The sequence below is a fragment of the Protopterus annectens genome, chromosome 1.part1 (assembly GCF_019279795.1).
Source record: "Protopterus annectens isolate FY-2018-M chromosome 1.part1, PAN1.0, whole genome shotgun sequence".
NCBI lineage: Eukaryota > Metazoa > Chordata > Ceratodontiformes > Protopteridae > Protopterus > Protopterus annectens.
This window is the reverse complement of record NC_056726.1, coordinates 543,428,401-543,447,722: the sequence shown is the minus strand read 5'-3', so window position 1 is coordinate 543,447,722 and position 19,322 is coordinate 543,428,401. Positions and strand designations below refer to the sequence as shown.

The following is a 19,322-nucleotide window of genomic DNA, read 5'->3' as shown; positions in this document are numbered from 1 at the left end:
AGCTGCCTACGACGCTTCTAAGCCAGTCGCCAGTTCTCAGTGAGGTGCTTTCGCAGCCCCTGATACCCACTACTTCTGATTCGCAGGCTTCTACTGAGACCCATTTGGAGTCCAGTATGCCGCGAGATGCTTCAACTAAACCTGTGGATGTCTCTACCTTGGATGAGTCCACAGCCACTGTGCAGGCACTGGCTTCTGAGGGTGTATTCAGGCCTACGGACTTTCCTATTAAACAGATGCCTCAGTTTCATTTAGGCCTAAATCTCGAACCATGCCTAAGAAAGTGATGCCCAGGCCGCATGCTCAGGCTTCTATGCCTAAAAAACAAATAAGAATGGCTGAAGATCTTATAACTTTTATCAGGGAAGCCAACCTCCCCCTTTTAAGAGACCTAGGACTGAAGTTGTTTATGAATCTTCTGACCAGGATTCTGATTTTTCTGATTCTTCTGATGATATGGATTTGCCCTTATCTACTTATGAGGATTCTGATGCAGAGGACTCTATTCCCTTTGCTCCCCCCCCCCCCAGAGGATTTTTATTTTGGTGAAACATTATATACTCTAAGGGAGCATTTCCACTGGGAAAGCCAGGATTTGTTTGATTATTTCACAGCGCCTCGAGGGCATTAAGGCTTCTACTGCTAAAAATCCTACCCCTTCGGATAGAGACTGCAGGGCGCTGGATGGATATGGTAAGAAGGTTTACACTTCTGCAACCTTGGCCATTAGGGCATTAAACTGCCAGTTTCATAGCAACAACATGTTATTGGGTTGCTTAAACAGAAAAGGATTCCTGACTGTGCTGAAAAATAAAGAATTACAGGATTTAATGCATTCTGCTGAACAGGTTGGTAAACATACTTTGCAATGTGGATTTGATTCATTAGAGGCCTCTTGCAGGGCTGCTGTTACTGGGTCCATGCTCAAAGGCATGCTTGGCTTAAGGAGCAATCTTTGCCTGATCATGTTAAAGCTAAACTGTTGGATGATCCCTTAAATCAGGACCCCCTGTTTGGTAACAAAGCTGAGGAAGTTCTTAAGATGGAAGATGAAGCTAAATCTATGCAAACTGTTAAAGATTTCTTGCAAGTTCAGCCTCCTAGATTTAGTAGGCATTGGCCCTCTAAGAATTGGTCCTTTCCAGCCCCCTTCCAGGTCTTCTCAAGCCAAACCCAGACACAGCAGAAACTACAGATTTCAGTCCTAGAGGACACACAAGACTAAGCAGTGGGGGATTTCTGCACCCAGATCCGAGTAGTAAGACCCCCCCCCGCCTATGGAAAACTGTCTCAATTACTTGCTTTTAAAAATTCCAAGCACTTCCCAACTGAATGCTCCTTTAGGCTGGAAGATTGGTCTGCAGGCCAAAAACTGGGAACTCAGTACCCAGGACAAATGGGTTTTAAATAGTGTCACAAGGATACAGATTTCACTTCCACACATTACCAGCACCAAGCGGGTGGCCAAATCTACCCCCAAATCAAGTTCTCTCTCTTAAGCATGGGGGCTATTCAGTTGGAACCAGAAGAGAAAAAGGGACAAGGTTTCTATTCCAAACTTTTCCTGATACTCAGAAAAGGCAATACGTGGCGTTCTATGCTGGACCTTTCTTCTCTAAGCACATTTCTGGTGATTCCAAAATGCTGACTCTTCAACTGCTTCCTATGCTAGGCAAAGCCGCATGGTTGGCAACCCTGGACTTAAAAGAAGCATACCCCCACATCCCTATCAGGGAGTCTTGCAGAAGATACCTACGCATCAAAGCAGGCTACATGCACTATCAGTTCTCTGCACTGCCCTTTGTGAATACACTGGGTGCAGTGTATTCACAAAGTGCCTAGCTCCAGTCATTGCATTTTGCAGGCAACGCAATATTCAGATATACCCATACCTGGACAATTGTCTAATTCAGGCAGAAAGCCAGGATATACTTTTGAATCATCTGATCTTTGTTCAAAGGGTGCTGACTTGTCTGGTACACCATAAACGAAAAGAAAGAACACCTGGTACCCTGTCGACAAATTATTTTCCTGGGAGCAAGCTTGAGTACAACTTCCCAGATGGCTTTCCTCGTGCCAGAGAAACAGGATTCATTTGACAACCTACTTCAAAAAAGTGGCCACAAAACTCCAGCTATCTGCAAGGCAAGTACTGCAGGCCTTGGGGTTCATGGCCTCCGGCATTCTTCTAATTCCATATGCAAGTCTGCATATGAGGAAACTACAATGGTATCTCGAAAGCCTATGGTGTCAACGTTCATAGGATCTAGAAGCAGCGATTCCCATCATAACTTGCCTATGCCTAGAGTTCCTTTGGTGGGCAGAGGCCTGCCACCAAAACAGGGGACTACCATTCACACTACCCCCTGCCACCCAAACCTTAACAGATGCATCAGACTATGCATGGGGGGCTCACCTGGCAGGGAAGTGCATTCAGGGCAAATGGAACCCAAGTCAAATGCACCTGCAAATAAATCAAAAGGAAATGTTGGCTGTACAGAATGCTCTGATGGCCTTAAAGGACCACATTCTTCCAGGGCAACTAATGGTAAAGATAGACAACACCACTGTCGTGGTACATAAACAAACAGGGGGGTACACATTCTTACCCCCTCTGCGGACTAGCCATGGCATTGTGGAACACAGCCTTGAGCTACCAAGTGAATCTACAAGCTCAATTCCTACCAGGAAAACTAAATACACTGGCAGACTGACTAAGCAGAAACCTCATGGACCCACACGAGTGGTAAATGGAACAAAGGATTTTCAACATGTTGACAAGCAAGTAGGGTGGGGGGCCCAGATATATATAGACCTGTTTGCCTCCCCCCAGAACCATCAATTGGACAAATTTTGCACAAGGATTCCCCGCAAGCTAGCTTGGGAAGTGGATGCTCTATCCTTCTGTCAGAAAAACCTATCAGTTTATGCCTTTCCTCCTCTGCTCTCCAAGGTACTACTAAAGATCAAACCGGACAAGCCAAGGATTATTTTAATTGCACCAGACTGGCCACACCATCACTGGTACTCCCTTTTGCGCAGTGTCACGCTTGGTCCCATGGTACCTGCCCCAGACTCCTTCCTTGTTGTCTCAGCAGGAGAACCAGATTCTGCACCCTCTGCTGCAAACCCTGAACATAGCAGCCTGGCTAATTACCTAATTTCTCCTTTACTACTACTCAGTAAATCAGTGATGGATATAATTTTACAAGGAAGGCGGCCTAGTACTAGAAAATCTTATGCTGCAAAATGGAAAAGATTTTGTGCCTGCAATCAATCTCAAGGGTGAGTGCAGCAGTGCCCAATTTACCTCAGATTCTACAATACTTGACTGAGATGCTTCATAAGGGCTTGTCCTTTTCCTCCAGCAAAATACATGCCTCAGCCATTTCAGCTCATTACAGCACAGAGCCTCCCCTCTTCTGTCACCCACTCCTCAAGCAGTTCCTCAGAGGGTCCAAAAATTTAAGGCCACCCAGGAGAGCGCCAACTCCAGCCTGGGACCTTTTCTTTGTCCTGGAGAAAGTCACTCTTCCTCCTTTCGAGCCAGCTGCTACTGCAGATGTAAAATTCCTTTCTTGGAAAACAGCCTTCCTTTTAGCAATCACTTCTGCAAGAAGGGTATCTGAATTATAGGCCCTTATGGCAGAGGAGCCTTTCAAGCCTTTCATCATCTTTCATGCGGACAGGGTGTCCCTCAGAACCAATCCCCTCCATGCCCAAGGTGGTATCCAGTGTGGCTCTTAATCAGTTCATTCATTTGCCTACCTTCTTTCCTAACCCACAGAACAAAGGGGAATGGATACTGCACTCCTTAGATGCGCACAGACAACTTAGATTTTACATGGACAGGACTAAACCTCAAAGGAAATCTCAATTGCTTGTGGCATTTGCTGCAGGGACAGAGGGGGGAAAGCTATTTCAAAGCAAACCATTTAAAAATGGGTAGGCCACTACATTCATTTTTGCTATAAGCACCATGGAAAACCTATCCCACAGGGCATCAGACCCCATTCAACCAGGGCTGCATCTACCTCCTCAGCCTTTCTCAGAGGTGTCCCTACCAGGGACTTTCTAGAAGCTGCTACTGTACATACTTTTACCAGGCAGTATTTGCCCATTTTCTCTAAATCCAGAGCTGGCTTTGCCACTGCGGTCCTGCAGGGCCTTATAGCTGGTCCTAATTCTAATTAAATTCCTTCTCCCAACCTTAGCTTTGGGAATCTACCCAAATGTAATGACTGCAACAGTGAAACATGAAGAACATAGTACAATTGTGTACAATCAACATAAATGTAGATGTTCGAGTGTATTCACTGTTGCAGTCATGGTTACCCTCCCTCCAGCTCCCTTTCTTTTGGCTATACCTCTACTCTCCCTTACTATGCTCAAAAAGCTTTTTGGTGTATTTGCTTTTTTGTTGGAGGCATATCCTTGTAATTATAGATTTAATTGCTTCCCATTAGGGGGGCACCTGACATCTGGGGCAAGAAAAACCAATGTAATGGCGTCTGCTGCATATTTTATACCCCCCTGACGACCTGACATCATGGAAGAAAGGACAGCATCTGACGCAGGACCCAAGACTTTGTTTATCAGGCCGACTGAGGGCTACTGCAAGCAGCCCAAATGTAATGACTGCAAAAGTGAATACACTCCAACATCTACATTTATGGTAAGTGTACACAGCTGTACGTTTCTGTCCACTTGTCCGTGCAAGTCTGTTGCCAGGAACAGGTGAGTGCAAGTAGTCATATCCAAGGGTCACTGGAATCTTTCCAATAGCTCCAGTACTCTCCCTTCCTCCCCTTGCCAGATGTCTGTATTTTTTTAAAAAGCTGAAAAATGAAAGGTGCATCATCTCTTGGAAAACAGTCGTCCAAGAAGCCTTTCAGAGTAGAAATGATCTAGATGTACTTAATGGTGCCAAAAAATCCCAGTGAATTCAGGTCTGTTCTGCACTTAAGCTTAAGTTCATTTATTTTCAAAGGCACTTTCCACATGGTTTTGGTGCAGATGACCATCCCTTGTCAGCAGAAATGAGTAGGTATACTACTTACACCTCCAGGATGCCTACCTGTACATAAATATCAGCATGCTGTCGAAGAAGTGTTTGTGCTTCTGAGTAGGAGCCAATCACTTCAGTTAGATACTTCCATTTCGTCTGACTTCTGCCATCAGGATGTTCACAAAATTCACATCTGTGATGGTGATGCTTTTGGGGCTACAGGGACCCAAGGTTTTCCTTGGCTGCTAGCGAATTCATTCCTTTAGTACCAGTTTACTCTGGCTAGGAAGTCTCTCGAGTCTTTTCCAATCCATGGGATGACAGTGAGTGCTGGCAAATCCTAGTTGCAGTTTGTCTTGGTGCCAGACTTTCATAGGCTGCAGTATGAATACTATCCTGTTGAGCAAGACTGCACATGGACTGTGCTTGGGCTCTAGTTTCCAAGGTTTCTGTTCATAGCTCATTCCATCATTGCTTATCTCTACCTGATAGTGTTAGATGTCATAGTGGCATCCATCTATGATTTTACTGCTAAAGTACCACAAATGTTTTTAAATGGACCATTTAGATTCAGCGGTTACAAATTGCAGACCCACAGGAACATCTGTTTTCCTGTGTTTATATACTTTACCTGCAGTGGTAGATGTCTGGCTTATTTCAGGCAATTCATTTAGTATTCCTCTTTCACTGGCAATGGTTGGTGATGCATTTACCTTGAGAGAGAGGAGGGATATGTCTGGGCAAATGATTATGCCTGTATGGCAACAAAACACTTGATTCATGTTTTCTTTTGTCTCCCCAAGCCTTCACTATTCTGTAAAGCAGGGGCACACAGGGGGTACATCCTACCAAAAAAAAAAAATTCCGAGTGTCCTTTTGCAGGCATCTCACTCATTTGTACACATGTGCACAGACTGAGATGGGAGACCTTTACTTTTTGTTAAAGAAAGGGAAGAGAAAAATAACCATAGTGTTTGCTAAGACATGTCAGAGTTTTAGTTTTGGGTGAGGTACAACTGTTTTAAATGTGTAACAGATTTTTGATAGCTAATTTTACTTCAGTTTATTGTAGGTCTAATTGTCAAGCCTGCTTTGTTTGTAGCCTCCACCTACTTCTGTGACACTAGTCTCCAGCTGCTAACCTGTTTCAGTGCAGTTCCTGGCTCAAACCTCATCCAGGTTTTCTTGTCTGCTTAAGCTGCCATAGTCTATATATGGTGGTCAGCCACTGCGTCGTACAGGTTCATAGGTTTTTACTAGGCTATCTGCCCTAAGGCCTATGTAAGCCTAGCCATAATAATTCCCTGGAAAATTTTCTGCCATAGTCTATATGGTGGTCAGCCAACAGGTTCATAGGTTTTTACTAGGCTATCTGCCCTAAGGCCTATGTAAGCCTAGCCATAATAATTCCCTGGAAAATTTTTCCCACAATATTTACTTCTCTGGGCCCCTGTCTAGCAGGGGGACTGACATTATCCCGGGATGAATTTCCTATCTCCCATCCAATCAAGGTTCCTTTTGAAGAGGGCCAGTGAGGTGCTCTGCTTGACATGTATGGGCAGTCTATTCCAGAGTATGGGGAGTCTCTGGGTCAGGAACCTATCCCTCCAGCATGTTTTGTTCATTGTGATGATGTTTAGATCCCTGGAGCGTGTGACTCTGAGGGATTGGGATTTCTTTAAGTGGAGCATGTCCAACAGCTCAGGGTTTGACATGGCCTTGTATGCTAAGCAGAGATCGCCTCTGAGTAGACTATATGCCACAGAGTTTTTTTTAGACTGTCTGCATATGGCATCTGCTTTAGGCCTGTAATTATTTTAGTGAGGTATTTCTGTGGCCTTTCCAGCTGTTGCAGATGTCTTGTGAGATACATACCAAATGGGGCATTGTACTCTATAATGGGTTTAATGAGGGATGAGTACAGTGGGACAATGACCTTTCTTCTGGATGAAAAGCCCTTCGTGATGAGGTGTGCCACGTAGAAAGATTTCCTGACTGTTGTGGCGATGTGATTATTGAAAGTGAGACCACTGTCCACTTGTCCCTAAGTCTCTCATCACACTTTCGATGTTTAGTGTCCTGCCACCTATGTGGTAGTTCATGGGTACATGTTTTTTTCCAAAGGGAATGACTATACATTTCTTGGCATTAAGCTTGAGCCCATGGCTCTGGCACCAGGCATCTGTTCTGTAAGGCCATTTTGTAGAATATCCACATCATTTGGGGATTCAATAATGGATCCCAGAGTCCCTTAGTGTTGGCTTGTACTTCAGAGAAGTAGATGCCAAACAAGAGTGGTCCCAGGACTGAACCCTGAGGTACTCCACTTGTCTGGAGCTGGATTTTGAGTCTGCTACTTTTACAGTCTGGGTTCTGTCAGTAAGCCAGTTGGCAGCCCATCGAGTGACGTAGGGATTTATGCTCAGCGTAGTAAGTTTATCTGTGATTCCAGAGTGGGGGATTGTGTTGTAGGCCTTGGCGAGTTCCAGATAGGCTGTGTGGACCTCCTTACCCTCGTCCACAGCTCTGGAGACAGATTCAAAGAAGTCAATCAGATTCAGGAGACTAGGTCGCCCTTCACAAACCCAAACTGGGTGGGGTCCAGTGTCTGGAGGTTGTCATGTCTTTGTTTACAAGTTCCATGCCCTTGCAGATCAGGGGGGTGCCAGTTCATTTTGTAGTTCATGTAGTACACAGCCTGGGATGTAATCTGGTCCCATGGATGCTGTATTCTTAGCTTTGGAGAGTGCTGTTTCTACCTGTGTAGCTGTGATTATTGGAATTTGGCAATCTTTTGGTATTGAGATGGGCTCTTTAGGGGGTGAGAGGGGAGTGAAGTTGGCACTAAATCGATCTGCCAGGATAGTGGCAATATCCTTGGGATCAGTATATTTAATGCCATTCTGTTGTAGCTCAGAGCAGATCTGAGCATTGCCATTTAGATTCTTGACCACTATAGAATGCCTTGGGATTGTCTTTGGAATCTTTGGCAATTTTATTGATGACTTGTGCTACTTTTTACTGAAGTAAGTACTGCAACCAATTTGACAAACTATTTCCCAACCTGTCCAGTTCTGTCTTACCATCAGCTGTTGATCCCGGTATTAAAAGTGGGAAAAAGTCTTTTCCAAGTATATTCTATGGGCAAGTGTCACTGCCACAGCAGCGTAAGCTTCATAGAGCTGAATGGTGCTGTCTTCTTTTGGCACACTCTCATGGGATGCTATGTATCTACAAATGTTGATATATGAACTTGAATGTGAATGTTGCTCCATGTTCCAAATAGTCATTCCTGCATTTTTTAGGTGGAACCAGTTAAGTGGAGTTTATTTTTTTTTTTTTTTTTTGAGTAGCTTGTCCTTTTCAGAGGATGGGAATGTTAGTTTGCACAAATCACTTGGCCTCCCATTTTTTTACCTTTATGCTAAAGTTACTGCATGGATAGGATTAGTGGAGTGAGCCTTGTGCAATAGCCTGTCTGGTGCCAAGAGATCAAATGCGTTATTGGTTCCCTACTGGGGTGTCGACACTTGAAATGCAGAGTGCCGAAAAAAAAAATCAAAACCAGAAGAATGAATCTAATATTATTCCAAACATTTTTTGCAGGGGCCAAGCCCTCCACACCCTGAACTCGTATATATCCACTCTGAGATTGCCAAACCTCAGGGAAAAGAGAATATCCCGAGAAATGGCCATACTGTACTTAATAGTATATGCAAGTCCATTTTTTTGGACATTCAGTGTCACTGTTTTGGGACTCGTAGCAGATTCCTGACGTTTCAAATGGTTACTTGTTTGTCTTGAGTATGCACTGTTTATCAGCCAGGCAGCTGGTCATGTATGGCAGTAACTGAGTTTTGAGCCATTTACTGTAGCTGAAGTCACCAGTTAAAATAAATTACTGTGGTGGAGTGTTATTGATAGTTTAACAAAACTCTGCACTTGTTTACAAAAAGTAATGGTGAAATACAATGCAGCTGCATTCCTTATCTAGCTTTTATTCACTTTTTCCTGGAGGAGAGAGTACAGCAGTCATGTTCTTTCTAACACTTCTGTGCTTACATTTTTTTTCTTAATTTTTCTCTTTTCTTCCCCATTCTGTCTTAACTGTACCTTTGGACTGCCAGTAAAGTTTTCCATTTCAGGTCTTGTACCATCACATCACTCACGCCGTGTCTCCATGGATGACTCGGACGTGGAGTGCACAGCCAGCATTCTGGCATCTGTAAAGGAACAGGAGGCGCAGTTTGAAAAGCTGACTCGAGCACTTGAGGAGGAAAGACGGCATGTTTCTGCGCAGCTAGAGCGGGTGCGAATCACTCCAGATGGGACTGTTCCTCTTGTACCAAATGGCGGCAGTAGCAGTGGAACCCTAACTCGACGCCAGCAGGTAATTATTGGGGGGGGGGGTGGTCTGGGAAATAAGTGTACAAAGTTTGGTTGCGCCGCAAGGGTGCTAAAATTAGAATTTTTACTGATTTAGAACTTGCAAAAATGAACCAGGGCTTGATGGGAACACCTGCAAAGGGAGGGTAATGTGTGAAAACTAAACAAAATTTTATTCAGTATTTGCCTCAAACTGCAATTGCATAGTGTTCTGTTACATTTCTGTCTTTGTAACCACTGTTGGATCCAGATACTGCAATGAGAGTGATGGTCAGACTCTGGCTTGTAGTGCGGTCATATGGACATTAGTGCAGTTGTGTTTGGTACAGAATTTATTATGCCCCACAGCAGGGAAAAAAAGCCAACCTGCAGGATTCTTGCAGTGTGATGCTGTCCACTTCAGTAAGTTATCCATGTTTTCTTCAGTGTTATCAAAACTGCAGATGTGCATTTTCTCACTTAATCCTGTCACATAAGGGCACTCCTGAAGCAGAGCCAGTGAAATCTGAGACATACGAGTAGTCAGAGGTGTTTAGGGGATGAGTGTTTAGTATGGAAGTAGTGGTAAGCAGCCTTTATTACCGTTGGTGTAACTTAAGAAAAATTTTTGCGAGAGACCCTGTACAGCGATAACTGGTTATGAACACACACAGCATTACTGCTGTTTTATGTGGATGACCCAGCACCACATTGTGTGGCAGCATTCACTGAAATGTCTCCCCCACCATACTAGTCTTCATGTTTAACCACATGTGGATCAGGTGCTGTGCCGATTTAGCTTTGCTTTTCTGTTCTTAGCATTGCCCTCAAATTTCCAATTTAACGTTTTAAACTAAACTGTCCACTATAGCTCAAGTAAAATCCATACGGTACCTAGTATTTTTAAAAATTAACTCATAATTGATTTCTTTTGAGTACATTATGCATCTGGTTTTTATTCCAGTACAATTTACCATATAATACATGCCTTGATTGAAACGTAAAAGTGAGATGTCCAGTAACATTACTTATCAAATCTCAGCAGTACATTTTGTAACTGGACAAAGTGGGTTTTAGAAAATTTTAGCAACTTTTGCAGGTGTATGCAAGTGAAGCATGTCCAACAGTAGTTCAAAATGTTGTGCTCTGGTATACAAAAACTGTAGCTCTGTGCAGTGTCGCTACTTTGCATTGGAATACTTGAAATTTCCCAGTATGGAAAGCCTGGCCAGCAGTGTAGAGCTGTATTTATCACTCGGTACTGTTTACCAAGGTAAGTGTTGGTCATATTGCATAGAAACTGCACGATTTAGTGCCTGTATCTGAGAGCAGCTGCAGCAGATTTCACTCGCAAACTTTCAATGGATTTCGAAACATCCGGTCACATTGCTGTCGATTTCCCATCTCCAAAATGAGGAACACTACCAATCAGTATGGAATAAGTAAGCAAAATTAACACTCGGCAGCTTACTAACATGCTGGAAGCTTGCAGGGTACTTAGTGTTTTATACTTCTCCATGGTGAATTCATCAAAATAACTGTCCGTTAAAAAAATCATAATACTGAGTATGTAACTGTCTCTTTTATTGCAGAATTTTGAGGAACACTGACTTCTAAGATATAAAACAAGGAATGATCCTCATAATGAAGTACGGTTGAGATTATAGGTTGGTACTAGGCTGTCTGCCCAAAGGCGTTTATAAGCCTAGCCAGAATGTGTTGGCTTTCGCCACCCCCTTAAATTAGTTCCCTGTGCCTCTGTCCAGCAGAGCCACTGAAGTGATCCCAGAGGTAAACTTTGTTTCCCATCCACTCGTCAAGGTTTCTTTTGAAGAGCGTTAGCAAGGAGCTCTGCCTAATGTAGATTGAGATCTTGTTCCATAGCATGGGAAGTCTCTGGGACAGGAATCTATCCCTGCAGCACGTCTTATTTATTGTGATGAGGTTTAGATCCCTAGAGCGTGTGGTTCGAAGAGATAAGGTTTTCTTTAGGTGGAGCATGCACATCAATTCTGGGTTGGTCATGGCCTTGTATGTCAAGCAGAGATCACCTCTGAGTAGGCAGTATGCAACCAAGTACAACTGGAGTTTCTTCAGTTGAGCTGCATAGGGCATCTGTTTGAGGCCAGTGATCCTCTTGGTGAGGTACTTCTGTGGTCTTTCCAGCTGTTGCAGGTGTCTTGTAAGGTACATCCCAAATGGGGTGTTGTACTCTATGATGGGTCTGAGTGATGAGTAGGGGGGCACAATGACCTCTTTTGATCTGGATGCGAATCCTTCTGTGATTAGGTGGGCCACGTAGAAGCATTTTCTATCCACTTCGGCAATGTGATTAGCAAAGGTGAGATTACCATCTACTTGGGTCCCCAGATCCCTTATTACGTCTTCCATATTTAGGGGACTACCACCTATGTGGTAGTTTGTGGGTACTTTTTTTCCAAAGGGGAGGACTATGCACTTTTTGGCATTTAGCTTGAGGTCATGATTTTGACACCAGGTATCCGTCTCAGTGAGACCCTTTTGGAGGATGTCTGTGTCAGTCGGAGTTAATTATCCCCCCTAGTTAGCAGTAGTCTGTGAACTTGGTCAGCCATAGTCCTGTGCTTGCCTGTACCTCTGAGAAGTATATGCCGAACAGGAGGGTTCCTAGGACCGAGCCCTGAGGAATGCCACTTGTAATTGGTTTAGAGTCTGACCTAGCTGCTGCAACTCTCACCATGTGGGTTCTTTCCGTGAGCCAGTTGGCAATCCATCTTGTGACGTAGGGATTTATTTTCAGGCTGGTTAGCTTGTCTATAATACCAGAATGGGGAATGGTGTTCAAGGCCTTAGTGAGGTCTAGGTAGGCTGTGTGGTACCACCTTTCCCCTTATCTGTAGTCTTATAAACTCTCGAAGTCCACCATGTTTAGGAGGCAAGATCTGCCCTTAAACTGAGTGTAGGGTGCAGTGTTTGGAGGTTCCCAATGTCTCTGTTAATGAGTTACATGATGATGCGCTCCATAGACTTGCAGACCAAGCTAGTCCGGCTTATAGCGCGATAGTTCCTGGGGTCTGTTGTGGCTCCACCTTTGTGGAGCGGAATAACAGTTGCTGTACATCACTCTGAGTACGTAGCCTGTGGAGAGGCAGAGTTTGAACAGTGTGTTTAGGAGATGGGTTAGTTCATCATTGAGCTAGTGTAGGACGCAGCCTGGGACACCGTCCGGTCCCATTGATGCTGTGTTTTTGGCTTTGGAGAGGGCTGTTTTAACCTGAGTGTCTGATTTCAAGGACTCTACATTTTTCTGGTATGGTTATGGGCCCTTTTTGGGGTGAGAGGGGGGGGTGAAGTTTGTGCTGAACCTGTCTGCCAGGATGTTGGCGATGTCTGTCTGTTCAGTGAATTTTGTGCCATTCTGAACTAACGCAGAGCAGATCTGAGCATTGCCACTTAGATTCTTGACATAGCTAAAGAATGCCTTGTGGTTATCTTTGGAGTCCTTGGCAATTTTTCTTTCAAAGCTCGCCTTGGATGGTTTTATGAGGGATCTTAGTTTCTTGCTGATACCGATTAGGGATGTTCATAGGTTGATACTAGGCTATCTGCCCTACGGCATTTATAAGCCTAGCCAAAGTGTGTTTGGCTTTCGCCACCCTTTGTATGCCTATGTATAGTGGGTCACAGAAGATGGCCCTTTTGAGGTTAGTTTACTGTGCCTCTGTCTAGTAGGGACACAGAAGAGATCCCAGGGGTAAACCTACGATCTCCCATCCACTTGTCAAGATTTCTCTTGCAGAGGGTCATTGAGGGACTCTGCCTAATATGGATTGGGATTTTGTTCGACTGAGGGGAGCCTCTGGGATATGAATCTGTCACTCCAGCATGTCCTATTTATTTCTTTGCTGAGGTTTAAGTCCCTGGAGCGTGTAGCTCTAAGGGATTTGGATTTCCTGAGGTGGCGCATGTCCATTAATTCTGGGTTGGACATGGCTTTATACGTCAGGCACAGATCGCCTCTGAGTAGACTGTAAGCAACTGAGTAGAGCTGGAGTTTCTTTAGCCTAACTGCATAGGGCATCTGTTTGAGTCCCTTGATCCTCTTGGTGAGGTACTTTTTGGGTCTTTCCAGTTGCTGCAGGTGTCTGGTAAGGTACATCCCAAATGGGGCATTGTATTCAGTTATCGGCCTGATGAGTAGAGGGGCACAATGACCTCTCGATCTAGATGTGAACCCTTTCGTGATGTGGGCTATATAGAAGGTCTTTCTAACCACTTTGGCAACATGATTGTCAAAGGAGAGATTGCTATCTACTTGGGTCCCCAAATCCCTAATTACTTCCGTACTTAATGGATTACCACCTATGTGGTAATTTGTGGGCACTTTGTTTTTCCCAAAGGGGATGACTATGCACTTTTTGGCATTTAGCTTTAGGCCATGGCTCTGGCATCAGTTATCTGTCTCTGTGAGACCCTTTTGGAGGATGCTTGTGTCAGTCGGCAAGTCGATTATGGCACCCAGTTTGCAGTCATCTGTGAACTTGGTCAGCCATAGTCCTCCCATGTTAGCCTGTACCTCAGAGAAATATATACCGAACGAGAGGTCCCAGGACTGAGCCTTGTGGGATGCCACTTGTAACTGGTTTAGAGTCTGACATGGCACCTGCAATTCTGACCATGTGGGTTCTATCCCTGAGCCAGTTTGCAACCCATCTTGTGACATAGGGGTTGATATTTAAGCTGGTGAGCGTATTTATGATGCCCGAGTGGGGTATTGTGTCGAAGGCTTTTGTGAGATCCAGGTAGGCTGTGTGGACTACCTTCCCTTCATCTATGGCCTTGGTGACTTTCAAAGAAGTTGACCAGGTTCAAGAGGCAAGATCTGCCCTTAACAAAGCCGAATTGGGTTGTATCCAGTGTTTGGAGGTTCCCAATGTCTGAGTTTCATCATGATACGCTCCATAGCTTTGCAGACCAGGCTAGTCAGGCTTATAGGGCGATAGTTTCTGGGGTCCGTTGTGGCACCACCTTTGTGGAGTGGGACCACTGTTGCTGTACGCCATTCCTTGGGTACATATCCTGTAGTAAGGCTGAGATTGAACAGTGACTTTGTGAGGGTTCAGTTCTTCTTGGAGTTCATGTAAGATGCAGCCTGGGACACCGTCCGGTCCCATTGATGCTGTGTTTTTTGCTTTGGAGAGGGCAGCTCTCACCTCTGCATCTGTGATGTCAGGGAGGCTACACTCTGTTGGGATAGACATTTGCTCTTTTGGGGGGGAAAGGGGGGGGGAGAGTTTGCACTGAACCAGTCTGCTAGGATGTTGGCAATGTCTGTGGGTTCAGTGTTTTTTGTCATTTTGAACCAACTCAGAGCATATCTGGGAGTTGCCACCCAGGTTCCTGACATAACTAAAGAAGGCCTTGTGATTATCTTTAGCATCTTGTGCAATTTTTCTTTCGAAGCTGGCCTTAGATGATTTTATGAGGGATCGTAGTTTCTTGCTAGTACCGATCAGCGATGCCTTCCCTTTTTGGGATTTTGCTCTATCATGTAGTAGCTTCCTCCTTTTGTTGTATAGCTTATTTATGGCTGGGGTCCACCAGACAGGTCTCCTGCCATTGGAGGAATGAGTCTTGGTTTTATTTGGGATAGCACGATCCATGCATTCCTGTAGGTGTCCATAGAAAGTGTTTGTAAAGGATTCTGCGGTTTGGGCCGTATTTTCCTCTGGCCCGGGGGCTTTGAAGGATTCCACCTTGGTTTTGAGAAGTGTGAAGTTTGCTTTTGAGAAGTTCTTCACCGTGGTTTCCTTGGCTGGGGGTGGGGACAGGATATGGATGTCCAGTGAGATTAATTTATGGTCAGATCTTACCAATGAGGGGTATACCTCTGGTATGGAACAGAGTCCCCATGTTGGTGATGATCAGGTCCGATATGTTTTCCCCTCTTGTGGGAGTGGTGACCAGTTGTTCCATAGCATTTGAGTGTATAAATTCTAGGAACTGTTGGGCGAGGGTGTTTGGGCTTGAGTAGTGCTCCCAGTCTGTTTGGGTAGTTGAAGTCACCCAATATAATGGTGGTTGGAGAGACCTTCATATTCTCCAGTGTTCTCAGGAAAGCCGAGTGGGGTTCCTGAGTTTGGGAGGGTGGTCTGTAGCAGGCTACAAACTGAAAGACAGTTTTGCCCACTGTTAGTTGCACATGGATGGTCTCTAATTCTTCATCCAGTGCCACTAACCTGGAGGTGTGGGTATCTTTGAATATGGATACTCCCCCTCCTTTTGTGATTCGGTCCGAGTTTTGGGGCCGAAAAGCATGGTATGAGGTATAACCTGGTAGTGCTGGGGTGCTCCCTGGAGTCTTGAACCAGGTTTCTGTTACTGCACAGATATCGATATCCTCCATACTGAGGAGAGCTTGGAGTGCGTGCATCTTGAGGCTTAGACTTCTGGCGTTGAGCAGCATTACCCTTGGTTTCCTTTTCTTTGTGTTGTCTATGGAGGTGGGTTTGTCTTTTGAGCCTTGCCTAAAAAAGGCACTATGGGGGTGGCAAGAGCCTTAGCCAGTATTCGAAAGCCCAGTGGTGACAGGTGCAAGCCGTCCCTAGCAAAGCAACGTGGCTTGTCGAGCATGTCATCCCAGGCTGACAGACACTGGATCCCCTTTGAATGACACCAATACTTTAGCCAATTGTTAGAATTGATCATTTTGTCTTTATACTGTGGCATCATTCTTGGTGAGGGTAAGATGCTACTCAAGGTCAGGGTTATGCCGGCCTGGGCTACATGATCAATAGAGCTCCTCTGTCTCCATGTAGTCCAGGGAGGTACGTCTCAGGTCATTCACACCAGCATGGACAATGACAGAGTCATATTTGTACTTGCTTTGGAGTGACCTGAGTGCTTGTGTTATGTGGCGGATCCTGGCACCCGACAGGCAGCTTACAGTGACCTTGTTGTTCAGCCTGGTGAGTGGGACGTCAGTGTGTCTGACAATAGTCACCTATTACAAGTGTATTAGGTGTGTTTAGCCTTAGGGGCTGTGACTGTGTGGCACACTGACTTTAACTATGTGATACGTGGGTATTGTGGGGTAGCGGTTGCTTGGATGTCTGCTTTGGAGGTCTCTGCTGCTTGGGCAGATTTTTATTTAGAGCCTCCGAGTATGTTTTTGTGCGTTAGTTTGGTTTTCTGTTGCGATAGGTCTATGTGAGACTGGATTTGTGGTGTGTGTGGTTGCCTTCTCCTCCTGACTGCACCAGTATTGGGTTGAGAGAGCTCAGCCTTCAGTTTCGCTATATAGTTGCATCTCTCACATATATTTGAGCTTGTTGGGGGGAGGAGGAGAGGGTGGTCTGTGTAAATAAGGCAGTTGTAACATTGCCTCAAGATGCCCAGATTCACCAGCTGGACTGGAGAGTAAACCTGAAACTGACTTTTGGACATGCCAGAATAGTGTAAAGAACTACTTTTTGACTGATCAAAAAGGACCAATAGGGAGCCAAGTACTTAAAGGAGTATAAGAGGGTGTAGTGCTTACTTATGTCTTCCCTTCTTAGGATTTTACTCTTTTCTGTACTAGTTTCCTACTATTGTGCAGCTTGTTTGACAGGAGTCCACCAGACTGGTTTCCTTTTCTTGGAGTGAGTCTTGGTTTTGCTGGGGTTGGCACGATCCATACATTCTTGTAGCTGCCCATAGAATGCATTAGTAAAGGATTTTGCAGCTTGGACAGTGGTATCGTTAAGCATGGGGGCTTTGAAACTTTCCACCTTAGTCTTAAGTAATGTGAAGTTTGCTTTTGAACAGTTTTTCACGGTGGTTTTCTTGTCCGGGGGGTGGGGGCGGAATATGGATATCCAAAGTGATTTGTTTATGGCCAGATCTAACCAGCGTGGGGTTGACCTCTGGTGTGACCTCTGGTGTGGAACTCCAGTCGCACATATTGATGACCAGGTCCAATATGTTGTCACCTCTGGTGGGAGTGTTGACCAGTTGAACCAGGGCATTTTAGTTTATAAATTCTAGGAAGTTAGGCAAGGGAAGTAACTACTTTAGTAGTTCTCCCAGTTAATGTTTGGGTAATTGAAATCACCCAATATTAGGGTGTTTGGCAGGACCTTTGTTTCCCTGTGTTTCCTGAAACGCGGAGTGGGGGTCTTGGGACATGGTGGATGATCTGTAGCAAGCTACAATTTGAATTGCAGTTTTGCCCATTGTTGCACGTGGATGATCTCTGAAGCATCGTGCTGTGCCACTAACCTGGAGATGTGGGTATCCTTGATGAATATGGATACGCCCCAGCCTTTTGTATTTCGGTTTGGGTTCTATGGCCGAAATGCATGGTATGAGTTGTAGCCTGGTAGTGCTGGGGTGCTCTCTGGAACCATAAACCAGGTTTCTGTTACTGCACATATATAGATTTTCTCCATACTGAAGAGTGCCTTGAGTGCGTGCATTTTGAGGTTTAGACTTCTGGCATTGAGTAGCATTACCCTCCTTTTTTTTTTTTTTTTTGTTACTTGTGCTATTTATGGTGGTGGGTTTGTCTTTTGAGCCTTGCCTAGAAGGCACTATGGGGATGGCAAGATCCTTGGCCAGTCTTTGAATGCCTAAGGGATGACCGGTGCAAGCTCTCTAGTGAAGCATTGTGGCTTGTCAAGCATGGTATCCCAGGTGGACAAACACTGGATCCCCTTTGAATGACACCAGAAACTTAGCCAATTGTTGAAATCGAGAATTTTGTCTTTATACTGTGGTATCATTCTTGGTGAGGGCAGGATGCTACTCAGGGTCATACCGGCCTGTGCTACGTGATCAGAGAGCTCTTCCATGTCTCTCTATGTAGTCCAGTGAGGTATGGCTCGGGTCATTCACGCCAACATGGACAATGACAGTCCTATTTGTACTTGTTCTGGAGTGACCTGCATGCTTGTGTTATGTGGTGGATCCTGGCACCCGACAGGCAGCTAACAGTAACCTTCTCCTTCAGCCTAGTGAGTGGGATGCCAGTGTGCCTGACTATCGAGTCACTTATTACTAGTATGTTGGGTATGTTATTTTGCCTTAAGGGCTGTGATTGCATGGCACACTGGTTTTATGAAGTATGTTTCATGGTTTGTTTTGGGGGGTGGAGGTTGCTTGGATGTTAGCTTTGGAGGTCTCTAGTTTTGCAGATTTTTATTTGGAGCCTCAGTATGTTTTCATGTCCGTTTTTTGCAGGTGCTGGTTTAATGGGTCTATGTAAGACTGGTGGTGTGATGCAAGTATTTCCCTTCTCCTCTTGACTGTCTGATCCAGTCTTGGGTTGAGAGAGCTTAGCCTCTAGTTTGGCTGTATAACTGCATCTCTCGCATGTATTCGTGTTGGTGGTAGGAGGAGGAGGTTGTCTGTGTGCACGAGGCAGTTGTAACATTGCCTCAAAATAGCAGATTCACCAGTTGGACTGGAGAGTACACCTGAAACTGCTCTCTGGACATACCTGGATAGGTACAGTGAACGGTTTTACTGGATGGCTGGTAAGGCCGAATAGAGCCTTGTCCTTCTGTACAGTACAGGAGGGTCTAGTGCTAGTGTTTATAAGTGCTTGCTATAAGTTTTGAGCAAGTGCCAGGCTGAGAAATGAATGGCTTGAGTGCTTAAGTTGAAAGTTTGTCTAGTTCCAAGGGAAAAATTGAAGAGGACACTTTGTGGAGCCAGGAATAGTTTTACCCTGGCTAACCGGCGCTGCCCGGCGCGCAAAACCGGGCAAATACAGTGTTTATAGCAGGGAAAAGAAAAAGAAATTAGCCCAAAATGGCCAATAAACTACTAATTTCAGGGCTGAAACCACTCATTCAGGGACAGATAGGCTGCTCAAAGCTCCTCGCTCTCACAGGTGAACAGAGAAACGTCCTAACCAAGTCAGGTATTGGCAAACAGATATGTAGCAGCCCTGAATTCAGCACTAACCTGAAAACTGGACTATACT

General features: G+C 44.9%; 1 protein-coding gene across 1 annotated transcript in view; it reads left to right on the top strand.

The window, feature by feature from the left end:
- The window catches only part of CTNND1 (catenin delta 1), a gene marked incomplete in the record, with an annotated part of 1,335,518 nt that overhangs the window by 652,220 nt on the left and 663,976 nt on the right, over nucleotides 1-19,322 (top strand). The window contains 1 exon segment of the mRNA XM_044076626.1: nucleotides 9,136-9,398. Within this exon segment, the coding sequence (XP_043932561.1) occupies nucleotides 9,189-9,398 (210 nt within the window).